The sequence below is a fragment of the Chiloscyllium punctatum genome, chromosome 18, assembly GCF_047496795.1.
Source record: "Chiloscyllium punctatum isolate Juve2018m chromosome 18, sChiPun1.3, whole genome shotgun sequence".
Classification (NCBI taxonomy): domain Eukaryota; kingdom Metazoa; phylum Chordata; class Chondrichthyes; order Orectolobiformes; family Hemiscylliidae; genus Chiloscyllium; species Chiloscyllium punctatum.
Genome location: NC_092756.1, coordinates 95,696,043 through 95,712,962, shown reverse-complemented (window position 1 = coordinate 95,712,962; position 16,920 = coordinate 95,696,043). Strand labels below are relative to the sequence as shown.

The 16,920-nt window shown below is 43.1% G+C and overlaps 2 protein-coding genes across 2 annotated transcripts; both read right to left on the bottom strand.

Moving 5' to 3' along the window:
- Window positions 1-3,619: 3,619 nt before the first annotated feature.
- Window positions 3,620-5,933, bottom strand: LOC140489008 (ferritin heavy chain A-like). Its single transcript, XM_072588238.1, has 4 exons — window positions 5,832-5,933; window positions 4,772-4,918; window positions 4,030-4,155; window positions 3,620-3,781 (listed from the first exon to the last, which is right to left on the bottom strand). The coding sequence occupies exons 1-4, from the start codon at window positions 5,931-5,933 to the stop codon at window positions 3,626-3,628; spliced, it is 531 nt and encodes a 176-aa protein (XP_072444339.1). The 3' UTR covers window positions 3,620-3,625.
- Window positions 5,934-13,313: 7,380 nt separating this feature from the next.
- Window positions 13,314-16,172, bottom strand: LOC140489007 (ferritin heavy chain, oocyte isoform-like). Its single transcript, XM_072588236.1, has 4 exons — window positions 16,071-16,172; window positions 14,431-14,577; window positions 13,737-13,862; window positions 13,314-13,460 (listed from the first exon to the last, which is right to left on the bottom strand). The coding sequence occupies exons 1-4, from the start codon at window positions 16,170-16,172 to the stop codon at window positions 13,314-13,316; spliced, it is 522 nt and encodes a 173-aa protein (XP_072444337.1).
- Window positions 16,173-16,920: the final 748 nt, after the last annotated feature.

Genomic DNA, 16,920 nt, shown 5'->3' with positions numbered 1-16,920 from the left:
ATCCTATTCCACATCCTCAGTTTTAGTTGATCCATTGTGAAGAAACAGTTCCCCTGTATCTTCTCTGTCAAATCCATTCAACCTCATTAAAATTTCAATTGCACTCCTTCCTTAACCTTGTACCCTGAGGATTGTGGGCAAACTGTTGATGTCACTTAACCAGCTCTTTATCTTGGAGTTCATTCAGAAATTCAGGGCTGCACCATTAATACCTGAACTGAGCTCTCCAGATGTGGTTGAACCAGAGTTTGACAATTTTACAAAGAACCTCCATCCAGAAGGATTCAAAAGAACAAAGAAAATTTGCAGCCCAGGAACAGGCCCTCCAAGCCTGAGCCAATCCAAATCTACTGTCTAAACCTGTCGCCTGATTCATAAGCATCTGTATCCCTCTGATCCCCACCTAATTGTGCAACTGTTCAAACGCATCTTAAATGAATCTACAGTGCCTGCCTCTACCCCCTCTGCTGGCACCGCGCTCCAGACACCCACCACCCTCTGTATAAAGTACTTGCTGCATTTATCCCCCTTAAACCTTTCACCCCTCACCTCGAAAGCGTGACCTCTCGTTATTGAATCCTTCACCCTCAGAAAAAAACTTAACTCTATCTACCCTGATATTACCCTTCATCGTTTCAAAAATTATGAGGGGCATGGATAGGATAAATAGACAAAGTCTTTTCCCTGTTGTCAGGGAGTTCAGAACTAGAGAGCATAGGTTTAGGGTGAGAGGGGAAAGATATAAAAGCAACCTAAGGGGCAATGTTTTCACACAGAGGGTGGTACGTGTATTGAATGATCTGCCAGAGGATGTGGTGGAGGCTGGTACAATTGCAACATTTAAGAGGTATTTGGATGGGTATATGAATAGGAAGGGTTTGGAGGGATATGGGCCAGGTGCTGGCAGGTAGAATTAGAATTGTTGGGCTCAAGGGCCTGTTTCCACTCTGTAGATAATCTAATCTTAACGCCCCTTGTCAAGGTGGTGGTGATGATTTGCCGCCTTGAATTGCTGCTGTTGTCTATGTGGTGGAGGTAGACCCACAATCCTGTTTGGGAGGGAATCCAGGATTTTGACTCAGCAACAGGGGAAGAACGGTGACATAGTTCCAAGTCAAAACAGCAAGTGGCTCAGAGGGGAACTTGTAAGGGGTGGAGTTACCATGTATTTCTGCCCTTGTCCTTCTAGATGGGAGTGGTCATAGGTTTGGAATATTTTGTCTGAGGAGCTTTGTTGAATTCCTACAGTATTTGATCGATGGTAGACCTTGCAGTTGCTAAGTATCAGTGAATGGAAGGAATGAATCAAGGGGGCTGCTTTGAACCGGAGGGTCTCAAGTTCCTTGAGTGGTGTTGGCACACTCCCCACTATCCTGACTTTGACACCCCCTCCCCAAGCCAATTCCCCACCTCTCCCCTGTGATCATGTGATTCCCTGTCAATAACATAATTCAGGTGGCAGCTTTAGCTTTTCACAAATTGACGCAACAGCTGCTCTCAGTATTTGACAGCACTGGATTGTTAGAGCAGTAAAAAAAAATTGTTACAGTTGTCCCACATGGGACAAGGTAGGCACTGTTGCATTTCCTCACGTAGAGGATAGTTATTAGCCAAGTAGACTAGAGACACTGATGCCAATCAAAAGCAGAATCTTCATTCCTCCAGCATGGAACGTGGATAAGAGAGAAACCATTTCCCAGCTTGGGAAAACCACCATATAGCAATCAAGTATCCACAAACTGAAGCTGATAACATCCATCCTCCAAATTAAAAGATTCAAGCCCAAAATCAAAATGCACACAGGGAACCACCACCATCACCTGAGAACTGATGAACATAACCAAATCCATAGATAGCCTTATCACTTGGAGCATCATTTCTAATATCAACATTCAGAGCCTGCTCAAGACTGTAAAATAGACTCTCTCAGTTTGCACACTGGGGGAATTGGAAAAGAACATTTGACCGAGTGGTGCGTGCAAACTTAAAGCACATTATGCATTTTCAATCCCAATAGTATTGACGTGGAAAGCACCAAAGCTTACATTTGTAGCAGACATTTATAGACTACCACTGTAAATGGGAAATACTGTCTCCCCAGTCCCCAAAGACACACACCTGCCCCATTTATCTCAGTTCAATCTGAGAAAAATGAACAGTGTAGCCTTATGATGATTGAGCAGTCATAACTGAGTTATTTAGTGACCCCCTTATTCTATCATGGGCTGTGATTATGATACACCCGATCAGTACTAGTCACCTGTTAGATTTCCCTAGAAATAGGTCAATGCCACACTGATCTACATGTGACTCCACACTCCATGCAGAGTATAGTTGAAGGAGAGCTGATTTCATGTAAGTTAAAAAGGAAAAATAATTGGAACAATATCCTGCAGATGCTACCTCGGGTCCTATAGCTTTCTTTGCTCCAGCTGCCTTCAGTATTTGACACCCCTGGATTGCAAGAGCAGTAAAAAGGGAATTGCTATATTTGGCCCACCTTGGTTAAGGTAGGCAACTGTTGCCTTTCCTCACGTAGAGGATAGTTATTAGTCAAGTAGACTAGAGACACTGATGCCAATCAAAAGCAGAATCTTCATTCTCCAGCTTGGAGCGTGGAAAAGAGAGAAACCATTTCCCAGCTTGGGAAACCATCATATGTTATCAAGTATAGCTTATCCAAGAACAGTCAAAAGGTAGTGTACCTCCAAGCAAGATAGTCAATCTGTAAAAGGAGTAATTTTAGATGATTACATTTTGATTTCGTCAAACATTAAACCAAAGTGCTGGAAAACAGTAGCTATTGCAAGAAAAAAAAACCCCAACATTTCAGGTCTAGCAACTGTTCTCAGCGGATTTCACATCACACATACTGCCAAACCCAAGTTTTCCCAGCAGGTCTTCTTCCTGAGTTGCAGCAGCCAGTTTTTTTGCTTCAGTTTTAACAAAGTTGAAAGAATTGGTCAGAGTATAGCAGTTGTGTCAAACATTTATACTGGGATTAGATTTCAAACTATTGACTGGAGTCTGTTGCTGTAAAATTGTTCCAGTGAGCACAGGCAGATAGTGAGTATTCCTTACAAGTCAGAAAGTTTAAGCTGTTGTGGAATTTCCAATGATGAGAATTGCTCACTTAGTCCAAAAATCCCTCTACACAGCCGAATAAAACAGAACAAATTATTGGGACAAGCATCGAAACAAGGTTGAGAAAAAAGGATTTAATAATCAGCTGTTAAACATCAAAACCCCAAGAACCCAATGAAACGAAGTAGTTACACACAGTACTCCGTTCCATGGTGAACACTATTTTAATTTTGTGCAGAGCACAACCAAAGTCATCCACTCGAATGGATTGAAGCCATCTGAAGAGCAAGCTCTCAGGATAAACTGATCCTATTTATTGTGGTAATGGGTTTTCCACAACAGGTTCCATCTCATCATACCTCTTCACAACTGACAGACATTCATCCAAACAAGTCAACAAAAGAGTACAATATTGAGCAGTTTATTTACACTTGGCATATTTCACAATAGAGGGCAGGTCACTTCTTAAGATAAGTAACCTTACTCTGCACACATCTCCCATTAATACCAAAAGTTACACAGCTTGCTCCCTGCAGTCAGTTCAGTCACTCTCCCCCAGGGTGAGCCTGTCAAACAGGTACTCTCCCAGGCCATTCTCAGGGGCTCCCAGTCTCTTCAGGTTGGTGATGTGATCTCCCAGCTTCTTGATCATCTTCACTTGCTCATCCAAGTAGTGCCTCTCCAGGAAGTCACACAGCTGGAAGAGGAGACAAAGATTAGACTCAAGGAACGAAATGCAACTGAAAGTTATTTCTTATTACAGATGTGACAATCTCAACCACATTTTAGAGGGGGGGGGGGGGTGCACTCTGGGATGCCTTTTGAACGGCTGATGGTTTTCAGCCTGAAGGAGGCAGGTAGATGATAATTGGAATCTCCCCCCAGAGAGTACACAAACAGATCATTTCCTGCTAAATTTAAGAGAAAAAAAAAAGAGAAACTCACATGAGGGTCCATGTGGTCAGAGGAGAGTTTGTGCAGATCCAGCAGACTCTGGTTCACATCCTTCTCCATCTGCAGAGCTCTCTGCATTGCCTCCAGACCATTGCCCCACTCATCCTGCTCTGGCTTCTGAAGCAAGGGAGTCAGGAGAGAAAATAAACAACTCATCTCAGGCAGATGGATCACAGGCGACATCTGATCAGTTCAGTATTCCACCAAACATTGCAACAGTTGGATTTCAGGCCAATTGTTTTACTGACCCCTTTAGCTTTCACTGTTCCTTGAGCTGAAGACATTTTAGAAGATCCTACTGTAAAACTGTTTGAAGATACTATAATCCAAATGTATCTAAAAATATGTACCAATGGTGGTAACTCCTTGCTGTACTGTTCTATCCCTTTCGATCCTTTTGACCAGCCCATTAGAAACATCTTGGAGATGCAGCTATCTTCCACCCCTAGGGATTCTCCCATTCTTACCTAAGATTACTAGGGGTGTTGGAATTGACATCTGGGAGGTTATATAGTTGATCATTCTTACATGGAATGTTGCTATCCATCCAGTATTCTGGACCATCCCAATTGCCTATGGCTGTTCCACAAGTGATAACTAGTTTTTTTTTTTAAATTCAATGCATGGTTTTGGTGAACAATTTATTCAAATAGAGAGACAATAGACAGGTTGCGTGATACCAGTCAATTTGAGTTCACACAAAATAAACTCCCAAAAGTTTACAGAAGCCAACCTTGACATCCTGCAGGAGGACTCGGCCTCCACGTTTATTCTGGAATTCCATCAGTTTCTCAGCGTGTTCCCGTTCCTCATGGGACTGCTCCTTGAAGAACTCAGCAAAGTGACGCAGGGCAACATCATCCCGGTCAAAGTAAGAGGACTGCAAGTGGAGATAAAGTGGGAAGCAAATCTCAATTTCAATCAAAAAGTGACCCATCCCACCATTTCAATTCACATCCAATTAATTGACGTTAGTGACAAAAGCAGAAAGTCATCTCCTGTGACTTTTGGCCCAAATAACAGACATTTGGATCTCCCTGAACTGAAGATCAAAAAACCAACTGCATCCCCTGGCCTGTATCTTAAGGAGGCAATGTGCTAGTGTGGCACAGGACTGTGAAAGTCCCAGTTGAGGACAGCCATTAGACATCCCTGCACTGCAGTTTGGAAACATTCATGCTCAATGCTGGAAGCTGGTGAGGTCATTCACCAACTGAAACTCAGGACGTGAACATATTGATTAACATGTGAAGTCTCAGTCAGCTATCTCATTACCAAGCTCACCCATCTGAATAAGTATCCACTCTGCACAGAATTTTGACTATGCTATTTTGTAAATCAATCAATCATTCATATTTCAATGTGTGAAAGTGTGCCATTTAACCACCTTTCCTCATTCAAAGTTATGAAACTTACTTCAACAGAAATAGCTTTATTAGGACAACTTTTAAAATTAATACATTTGGTTGAGAGAAATTTTCTCAATAAAGTTGAGTCATAACCAACTAAAGAGAATTAAGACATCACCTGCCTCTGCAGTCAGGAGGGTCATTGCCAGTGGTTACACTGTGCAGAGTGACAATAAACTGGGGACCCTCATCCAAAGGAGGGTTCTAGTTTAAGGGCCATCCTATACAGGGTTTCAGGGACAAGTGTGTCCAGGGAAGGGGACAAGGACAACAGTCTCAACATTTAATTTGCTCCGACATATGACCAAGGAAATTCCTAGATACTCCATATAGTTACATCACAGTCTTAACTTTACAACAGAACCTCAAGCCGACAAGCCTCACCATGGAGAGATAAACATAGGAGGAATAGAGCTCCAGGTTGATCTGCTTGTTAACAGCATCCTCACAGTCCTTGTGGTAGTTCTGACACATTTGGGAGGCCATCTTCACTATTCCTACTCACTATCACCCAGACAACTCCAGACCTAAACCCCTCACCCATAAGTTCTTGTATTTATCCCCCAGGGAACATCCAGGGAGCGGTATCACCAATGATGATTGACAATTCCTGACAGCCAATCAGGAATCCCCCATGAACATAGGCCCCAATGAGAGAGTGGGGATGTGTTAACCAGAGCTGATCAGAGGTGTAGATTAGAATCAGGTCTGGATGATTTTCTGTGATTGGAACAGCAGGAGGTCACTCAGCAGAATCTCAATCAGGTCACTGTGAGATTGTGTCTTTTTGAAAGAAATAGGTTTGGATTAGGAAAGGTTTTCAAGTTTTCTTTTAAAATAAGTTGTGACCAACTGAAAGAGGGGCTCAATGAAGAAGGGGAGTCAGTTTCTCAGCCTTTTGTGTTGGAAATGGGAGATTGGCGCGAGGACAATGCAATTATAACAGGAGCAGATTGGGCAGAGAGTGGAACACTGTTCTCAGTGGTGGGGAGTCTAGGATAGGGGGGCCACAGTCTTGTGACACAGGGTAAATGCTTTAGGACTAAGATGAGGAGAAAGGTCTTCACCCAGAGAGTAGGGAACCTGTGGGATTCTTTACCACAGAAAACATTGAGACTAAAACATTGAATGTTTTCAAGATGGAGTTAGGTACAGCTCTTAGGGCTAAAGGGATCAAAGTTTATGGGGATGGAGTGGGAGATGGTACTGAGTTAGATGATCAGCTTCAATCACATGGAATGGTGGAGCAGGCCTGAATGGCTGACTCCCATTCTTTTTTTTTCTCTCATTCTATGTTTTAATACCCTGTTTGGTAAGAGTCTTGTGGCACAGGGGTTGTGTCCCTTTGTCTGGGCCAGGAGGTCTCTGTACAAGACCCAACCTACTCCAGAGGTGTCTGATAACATCTCTGGACAGGTTCATAAGGAAACAACCAGAGCTGTTGCAGGCCCAATGGACCAAATGGCCTCCTCCTGTGCCATAACAATTCTGTGATTCTGTGGATGATCTGCATCTGAACAGCGTTTCCCTGCCTCTGTCTCCTGACTGACCTTTCTGTGGATTGTCACCTCTCTGTGATGGGGAGCCTCGAGTGTCCCGTTGAGTCTGAGAGCGATACCTCGAGAATTTCCACCTCCTGGCAGGACCACCCAGGATGGTAAGGTCAGAGGGGAGGATCCCGATAAAGTGCAATGGAAAACAAGTCCTCAACGGCCATCCATCCAGGCAGAAGGTATTTGTCTGCTATCCACAGGGGTGGGTAAAGGCTACAGCAGGAGGAAGATCCCCAGTCAACATTTCTTTGCCACTTGAGCTGTACCTACCTTCTGTGAAAGACCGCGTCTGTGCTGTGAACAGTATTTTTGTGTGTTTGTGCCTGTGTGTGCGCACATCCACTATCCTTCCTGTGAAGCATCCATTCCTAACGTTATCCCACAGTTCAGATCTAATTTGAAGACTATAATCCTATTTCACATCCTCAGTTTTAGTTGACCCATTGTGAAGAAACAGTTCCCCTGTATCTTCTCTGTCAAATCCATTCAACCTCATTAAAATTTCAATTGCACTCCTTCCTTAACCTTGTACCCTGAGGATTGTGGGCAAACTGTTGTCATCATTTAACCAGCTCTTTATCTTGGAGTTCATTCAGAAATTCAGGGCTGCACCATTAATACCTGAACTGAGCACTCCAGATGTGGTTGAACCAGAGTTTGACAATTTTACAAAGAACCTCCATCCAGAAGGATTCAAAAGAACAAAGAGAACAAAGAAAATTTGCAGCCCAGGAACAGGCCCTCCAAGCCTGAGCCGATCCAAATCTACTGTCTAAACCTGTCGCCTGATTCCTAAGCATCTGTATTCCTCTCATCCCCACCTAATTGTGCAACTGTTCAGATGCATCTTAAATGAATCTACGGTGCCTGCCTCTACCCCCTCTGCTGGCAACACGTTCCAGACACCCACCACCCTCTGTATAAAGTAATTGCCACATTTATCCCCCTTAAACATTTCACCTCTCACCTTGAAAGCGTGACCTCTCGTTATTGAATCCTTCACCCTCAGAAAAGATCTTAACTCTATATACCCTGATATTACCCTTCATTATTTTAAAAATTATGAGGGGCATGAATAGGATAAATAGACAAAATCCTTTGCCTGGGGTCAGGGAGTGCAGAACTAGAGGACATAGGTTTAGGGTGAGAGGGGAAAGATATAAAAGCAACCTAAGGGGCAACTTATTCACGCAGAGTGTGGTACGTGTATGGAATGAGCTGCTAGAGGATGTGGTGGAGGCTGAGACAATTGCAACATTTAAGAGGTATTTGGATGGGTATATGAATAGGAAGGGTTTGGAGGGATATGGGCCAGGTGCCGGCAGGTGGAAGTAGATTGAGTTGGGATATCTGGTCGGCATGGACGGGTTGGACCGAAGAGTCTGTTTCCATGCTGTACATCTCTATGACACTACTCAACCTCTCTTCATAGCTCACACCTTCCATACCAGGCAATCTCCTCGTAAACCTTCTCTGCACCCTCTCCAAAGCGTCTACATCCTTTTGGTAATGTGGCGACCTGAACTGTACACAGTATTCTAAATGTGGCTGAACCAATGTCGTGTACAATTTTAACATGACTTGCCAGCTCTTATAAAAGAACAAAGAACCTCTTTGAGATCAGGACTAAAATTAAATTAGTTCCTTTGCTTTGTGTTTTTCCATCTGTTCACTTGTCTGAATAATTTCATTTTGATCATTAGTTTTGATAACAAGCAGGGAGAGGTCACCTTTTATAAAACACTGTGAATTGTCTTTCTTGGTCAGAAGTGGATCACTTTACACTTCCCCTCAGTGTCCTGTATCTGACAGTCTTGCCCATTCCATTAAACTTTGAACATTCTGCTCTCATGGTCATGTGTCACCTGATGTAGAGTCATCATTTTATTGATGGCCCTTCATTCCTTCATCTAGAACATTGATAAATCTCATGAAAAGCTGTTTCCCACCGCCTCTCTTTGGGAAAAGTAATCAAATCTTGCTAATTTTTAATTCACTCACACAATGAGAGTGCTCGTGGCTGGGCCAGTATTTATTGCCCACGGCACAGCGACTAGCACTGCTGCCTCACCGTGCCAGGATCCCAGGTTCAATTCCAGCCTTGGGTGACTGTCTGCGCGGGTTTCCTCCCACATTACAAAAACGTGCAGGCCAGCTGAATTGGCTATGCTAACTTGTCCATAGTTGTTAGGTGTATTAGTCAGAGGGAGAGTGGGTTATTCTTCAGAGAGTCAGTGTGGACTTGTTGGGCCAAAGAGCCTGTTTCCATACTGTAGATAATCTAATCTTAACTACCCTTATCAAGCTGGTGGTGATGATTTGCCGCCTTGAATTGCTGCTGTTGTCTATGTGGTGGAGGTAGACCCACAATCCTGTTTGGGAGAGAATCCAGGATTTTGACTCAGCAACAGGGGAAGAACAGTGACATAGTTCCAAGTCAAAACGGTGAGTGGCTCAGAGGGGAACTTGTAACGGGTGGAGTTACCATGTATTTCTGCCTTTATCCTTCTGGATGGGAGTGGTCATGTGTTTGAAACATGTTGTCTGAGGAGCTTTGGTGAATTCCTACAGCATTTGATTGATGGTACACCTTGCAGTTGCTGAGTGTCAGTGGATGGAAGGCATGAATGAATTTTGGTGGCTATTGTGCCAATCAAATGGGCTGATTTGAACTGGAGAGTGTCAAGATCCTGGAGTGTTGTTAGCACACTCCCCAGTATCCTGATTTTGACACCCCCTCCCCAAGCCAATTCTCCACCCACATTCACATCTCTCCCCAGTGATCATGTCAATGACATGATTATGGTGGCAGCTTTAGCCTTTCACAAACTGACACTGATAATGTCCAACCTCCAACTTAATGGTTCAGCACAACTCAGGATGCATGCTGGGAAACACCACTTCTGACCTAATGAACATAACCAAATCCATAATAGCCTTGTCACTTGGAGCATCGGTTCCAATATCAACATTCAGAGTCTGGTCAAGCCTGTAAAATGCACCACCTCAAATTGCTCACTGGGAAGGTTGGAGAAGAACATTTGACCTCACAGTGTGCGCAAACTCAAAGCATGTGTGCATTTTCAATCCCAAAATTATGGAAGAGTTGGTAAGCAAAGTTGACATTTGTGTTAGACATCAGCACAAGAATAACATTTTAGAGAGGGAAATGTTGTCTTTTCTTCCCCTCCAAAGACAAGCACCTGCCCCATTAATCTCAGTTCAAGCTGAGAAAGATGAACAGCACAGCCTTAAGATGGCTGAGCAGTCATTGACCAAGTTACTTTGTGCCCCACTTATTGTATTGTGGACTGTGTGCATCCAAAGCAAGAGCAGCATTCATCACCAATTAGATTCCCCTTGAAGTCAGACTCCACACTCACTGCAGCCTATGTATAAAAGAGATGATTTCGTGTAAATTAAAAGGAAAAAAAAACATTTGGAACAAATTACTGCGATGGCTACTTGGGACCTATAGCTTTCTTTGCACCAGCTGCTCTCAGTAGTGGACAGCACTGGATTGTTAGAGCAGTTTTTAAAAAAAAAGTGAATTGTTACAATTGTCCCACATGGGACAAGGTAAGCGCTGTCGCATTTCCTCACGTAGAGGATAGTTATTAGCCAAGTAGACTAGAGACACTGATGCCAATCAAAAGCAGAATCTTCATTCTCCAGCCTGGAACGTGGATAAGAGATAAGCCATTTCCCAGCTTGGGAAAACCACCATATAGCAATCAAGCATCACTTATCCAAGAACAAGAGGTCGTGTACCTTTGAGCAAGATAGTCAACTTTTATGTTAGTGTAAGGGAGTCAGTGTAGATGATCCACTAAATCAGAATCTAAGCATTAAAACTAATTGCTGGAAAATACTAAAGTCTGACAATAGTCAGTGACAAGTAATTAATATTTCAGGTCCAGTGACTGTTTACTGACTCCACTCCACTGATGCTGTTAAACCTCAATTTCCCCAGCTGTGTTTCTTGCTGATTTCCAGCAGCCAATGTTTTTTGCTTCAATTTTCAAAGACCTCTAAGCATTGCTTATAGTACACCAGTTGTGTCAATCATTCTAGTCAATAGTTAGAAGTCTGAGTCTGTTGCTGTAAACTTGTTCCAGTGAGCATAGGCAGATAGTGAGCACTGCTTACAAGCCAAAAACCTTAATTCCACAAATGCTTTCCAATTATGAGAGTTGGTCACTTATTCCAAAAGTCTCTCCACAGACCAGAATAAAACTGAGCAAATTACTAGGATAATCATTGAAACAAAGGATTTTGACTCAGCAACAGAGGAAGAACAGCAATATATTTTCCTAGTCAAAATAGTGAGAGGCTCAGAGACAAACATGCAAGGGTGGGGTTGCTATGTATCTTTGCCCTCTTCCTTCCACATGGGAGTTGTCATGGGTTTGGAACATGTTGGCAAATTCCTACAGCATTTGGTAGATGGTACACCTTGCAGTAGTTAAGTGTCAGTGGGCAGAAGGAATGAATGTTGGTGGCTATTGTGCCAATGAAGTGGGTTGCTTTGAAGTGGAGCGTGTCAAGATCCTGGAGTATTGGTTGTACACTCCCCATTATAAAGACTGACAGCCTCTCTCCCAAGCCAATTCCCCAGCCATGATCACGAAATTCCCTGTCAATGAAATCATTAAAGGTGGCTTCTTTGGCTTTTCACAAACTGAAGCTAATAACATCCATCCTCCAAATTAAAAGATTCAAGCCCAACTCCAAAATGCACACAGAGAACCACCACCACCTGAGAACTGATGAACATAACCAAATCCATAGATAGCCTTATCACTTGGAGCATCATTTCTAATATCAACATTCAGAGCCTGCTCACGCCTGTAAAATGGACTCTCTCAGTTTGCACACTGGGGAAATTGGAAAAGAACATCTGACCTAGCGGTGCATGCAAATTTAAAGCACATTATGCATTTTTAATCCCAATAGTATTGACGTGTAAAGCACCAAAGCTTACATTTGTAGCAGAGATTTATAGATTACCAATGTAAATGGGAATCACTGTCTCCCCAGTCCCCAAAGACACACACCTGCCCCATTTATCTCAGTTCAGTCTGAGAAAAATGAACAGTGTAGCCTTATGATGATTGATCAGTCATAACCGAGTTATTTACTGACCCCTTTATTCTATCATGGGCTGTGAATATGATGCACCTGATCAGTACTAGTCACCTGTTAGATTTCCCTAGAAATACGTCAATGCCACAGTGACTCCACACTCCATGCAGGGTATAATCGAAGGAGAGCTGATTTTATGTAAGTTAAGAGGAAAAAAAAATTGGGACAAAATCCTGCAAATGCCACTCAGCTCCTAGAGTAGCCTTCAGTATTTGACACCCCTGCATTGCAAGAGCAGTATAAAGGGAATTGCTATATTTGTCCCACATGGGTTAAGGTAGGCACTGTTGCATTTCCTCATGTAGAGGATAGTTATTAGCCAAGTAGACTAGAGACACTGATGACAATCAGAAGCAGAATCTTCATTCCTCCAGCCTGGAACGTAGATAAGAGAGAAACCATTTCCCAGCTTGGGAAAACCACCATATAGCAATCAAGTATCACTTATCCCAGAAAAAAATGGTCATGTACCTTTGAACAAGATATTCAACTTGGTTTTGTAAGGGGGTCACTGTTGATGATCCACCAAGTCAGAATCTAAGCATTAAAAACTAATTGATGGAAAATATTAAAGTCTGACAAATCAGTTGCACAGGAGTAATTAATATTTCAGGTCCAGTGACTGTTAACAGCATCTGTGGAGTGAAGTCTGTTAAACCCAAGCTTTCCCAGCTGTGTTTCTTCCAGATTGCCAGCAGCCAATGTTTTTTGCTTCAATTTTCAAAGACCACTAAGCATTGACACAACTGGTGTCAATGTCTGAACAATCATTCAGACTCCAAACTATTGGAGAGTCTGTTGCTGTAAACTTGTTCCAGTGAGCACAGGCACTGCGTACAAGCCAAAAAAAACCAAACAAACAAGCACACTTATTTCCACAACTGCTTTCCAATTGAGAGTTGCTCACTTAATCCAAAAGTCTCTCCACAGACCAGAATAAAACACTGAGCAAATTACTGGGATAATCATTGAAACAAGGTTGAGAAAAGGATTTAAGTGATCAGATGTTAAATATCAAAACCCCAAGAACCAAATAAAACTAAGATATTACACAAAGCAGTCAGTCAGTTCCATGGTGAATACTATTTTAATTTTGTGCAAAGCAGAACCAAAGTCATCCACTAGAATGAAGTCACCATGACCAACAAATGGAGTCCTTGAATCCCACTCAGCTCAGGGTGAGCCTGTCAAACAGGTACTCTCCCAGGCCATTCTCAGGGGCTCCCAGTCTCTTCAGGTTGGTGATGTGATCTCCCAGCTTCTTGATCATCTTCACTTGCTCATCCAAGTAGTGCCTCTCCAGGAAGTCACACAGCTGGAAGAGGAGACAAAGATTAGCTTCAAGGAACAAACCATGCACCTGAAAAAGTGATGTCCCAATACAGATGTGGGAAATCTCCACCACATTGTGGAGGGGGAGAGGTGCACTCTGGGATGTCTGTTGAAAAGCTTACGATATCAGCCTGCAGGAGGCAGGTCGATGATAATTGGAATCACTGCACCCCCCCTCCACCACCACCACCAAACCAAGGAGTAAACAAAGATCATTTTGTGCTAAATGTTTAGACAGAAAAAAAAGTGAAGAACTCACATGAGGGTCCATGTGGCCAGAGGAGAGTTTGTGCAGATCCAGCAGACTCTGGTTCACATCCTTCTCCATCTGCAGAGCTCTCTGCATTGCCTCCAGACCATTGCCCCACTCATCCTGCTCTGGCTTCTGGACCAAGGGAAGTCAGGAGAGAAAAAGACCAGCTCATCTCAGACAGGTGGATCACAGGCTACATCTGATCAGTCCATTATTCCAAAGAGTTACATTTTACTGACTCCTTTAGATGTCACTGTTCCCAGAGCTTAAAATTTAGAAGCGTACCATACTGTGAAAGCACATTTTGAAAAGGTATAATCCATATGTAATTCCTTGCTTTACTGTTCTATCCCTTTTGATCAGCCCATTAGAAACATCTTGGAGATGCTGCTCCCTTCCACCCTTATGGATTCTCTCATTCTTACCACTGAAGAGGGGCCTTGGAATTGATAGCTGGAGGTTATACAGTTTATCATTCTTACAAGAGAATGATTCTCTCCATCCAGTATTCTGGATCATCCCAATTGCCTATTGCTGTTTCACAAGTGCAAAATAGTCTCCAATTCAGTGCATTGCTCACCAATACAATCTCCAATTCATATTGCATTTATTCAGTCTTGAGGCTCAACAGATTGGAGTGATACCAGTCAATTGGAGTTCACACCAAACACTAAAATCTCCATAGTTTACAGAAGCTAACCTTGACATCCTGCAGGAGGACTCGGCCTCCACGTTTATTCTGGAATTCCATCAGTTTCTCAGCGTGTTCCCGTTCCTCATGGGACTGCTCCTTGAAGAACTCAGCAAAGTGACGCAGGGCAACATCATCCCGGTCAAAGTAAGAGGACTGCAAGTGGAGATAAAGTGGGAAGAAAGCATTACTTTCATCCTTGGCACAATCAGAAAGTGACCCATCCACCATTTTAATTCCCTTCCAATTAATTGAAGTGAGTGACAAAAGCAGAATGTCATCTGTCGATTGTGATCAGAATAGCAGACATTTTGACCTCCCAGAAATGAGGATCTGAAAAAAAAAACTGACTGCAACCCCTGGCCTGTATCTTAGGGAGGCAGTATGCTAGTGTGGCAGATTACCGAGAAGGTCCTTATTGGAGACAACCATTTGATATCCCTGCACTGCAGGTTTGAAACATTCTTGTTCAGTGCTGAATGCTAGAGAGATCATTGACCAACTGAAACAGGACATGAACATGTCTAACAGACAGAGATCTCAGTCAGCTACCTGATTACCAACCTCACCCACCTGAATAACCACACTGTCCTACTATCTACTCTGCACAGAATCTGGACTGTGCTATTTTTAGATCATTCACATTTCAAGTGAAAGTGCCATTTAACCACCTTTCCTCATATTCAGTAAACTCACTTCATCTTCAACCAAAGACAACAGCTTCATTATTTGGGCAGCTTTTAAATTCAATACATTTGGTTTAGAGAAAGTTTTTGGAAAGAGAGATTTGTTATGGAGTCAGATGTACAGCATGTAAACAAACTTCACTCCAACTCATTACACCATCCAGATATCCCAACCCAATCTAGTCCCACCTGCCCATATGCCTCCAATCCCTTCCTATTCATACACCTATCCAGATGGCTGTTAAATGTTGCCATTGTACTAGCATCCACCACTTCTTCTGGCAACTCATTCCATACACATACTACCCAGAGTGGAAAAGTTGCCCCTTGGGTCTCATCTTTCCCCTCTCACCCTAAACCTATACCCTCTAGTTCTGGGCTTCTATACCACAGTGAAATGGCTTTGTCGATCCTATCCATGCCCCACATGATTCTATCAAGTTCTGATGTCACCCCTCAGCCTCCAAGACTCCAGGGAAAGACAGTCCCAGCCTGTTCAGCCTCTCCCAATAGCTCAAATTCTCCAACTCAGGCAAAATCCTTGTAAGTCTTTTCTGAACCCTTTCAAACATTTCACAACATCTTTCCAATAGGAGGGAGACCAGCATTGAACACAAAAAATTCAAACAGTGGCCAAACCAACATCCCACACAGACTATAAACTAAAAGAGAATTAAGACAACACCAGCCTCTGCAGTCAGGAGGGTAATTGCCAGTGGTTACACTGTGCAGAGTTACAATAAAACTAGGGACCCTCACTCAAAAGGCCAGTTATAATTTAAGAGCATTCTAAAATTACAACAGGGCTTCAGGGTTAAGTGCATCCACGGGGGGAAAAACCCAACAACAATTTCAATATATTGAATTTGCTCAAGCATATGACCAAAGAAATTCCTAGATGCTCCAGACAGTTATATCACAGTCACAACTTTAAAATAGAACCTTCAAGCCCACAAGCCTCACCATGGAGAGGTAAACATAGGAGGAATAGAGCTCTAGGTTGATCTGCTTGTTAACAACATCCTCACAGTCCTTGTGGTAGTTCTGACACACTTGGGAGGCCATCTTCACTATTCCTACTCACTATCACCCCAATAACTACAGACCCATACCTCACTCCTGCAGGCATTTGAATTTATCCTCCAGGGAGAGGTCTCACCAATGATGATTGACAATTCCTGACAGCCAATCAGGAATCACCCATGAACATAGGCCCCCAATGAGAGAGAGGGGGTGGGTGTGTGAACCAGAGCCGATCAGAGGTGTAGATTAGAGTCAGGTCTGGATGATTTTCTGTGATTGGAACCACAGGAGGGCACTCAGCAGCATCTCAATCAGGTCACGGTGAGTTTGTGTCCTTTTGAAAGAAATAGATTTGGATGAGGAAAGGTTTTCAAGTATTCTTTTAAAATAAGGTTTGTTGTGACCAACTGCAAGAGGGGCTCAAGGAAGAAGGGGAGTCAGTTTCTCAGCCTGTTGTGTTGGAAATGGGAGAGAAAGATGTGCAGTTTTCAATGGCGGGGAGTTCAGAGTCGGGGGTGGGGGGGTGGACAGTGTAGTGACACGGGATAAGCTGTTTAGGACTGAGATGAGGAGAAATGTCTTCACCCAGAGAGTGGGGAGCCTGTGGAATTCTCAGCCACAGAAAACATTTCAGACTAAAAGATTGAATGTTTCCAAGAAGGAGTTAGGTACAGCTCATCGGGCGAAAGGGATCAAAATGTTGGATGGAGAATGGGAAGATGGTACTGAGTTAGATGATCAGCCATAATCTTATGGAACGGTGGAAGGGTGAACAGCTGACTCCCATTCC

Coding starts and splice junctions, on each gene's coding strand:
- LOC140489007 (XM_072588236.1), bottom strand. CDS start 16,172: ATGGCCTCCCAAGTGTGTCAGAACTACCACAAGGACTGTGAGGATGTT. Junction 13,863..14,430: donor TCCTCCTGCAGGATGTCAAG/GTTAGCTTCTGT, acceptor CCCTTGGTCCAG/AAGCCAGAGCAGGATGAGTG. Junction 13,461..13,736: donor CTGGCCACATGGACCCTCAT/GTGAGTTCTTCA, acceptor CTCCTCTTCCAG/CTGTGTGACTTCCTGGAGAG.
- LOC140489008 (XM_072588238.1), bottom strand. CDS start 5,933: ATGGCCTCCCAAATGTGTCAGAACTACCACAAGGACTGTGAGGATGCT. Junction 4,919..5,831: donor CCTATGTTTATCTCTCCATG/GTGAGGCTTGTC, acceptor CTCCACTTGCAG/TCCTCTTACTTTGACCGGGA. Junction 3,782..4,029: donor CTGACCACATGGACCCTCAT/GTGAGTTTCTCT, acceptor CTCCTCTTCCAG/CTGTGTGACTTCCTGGAGAG.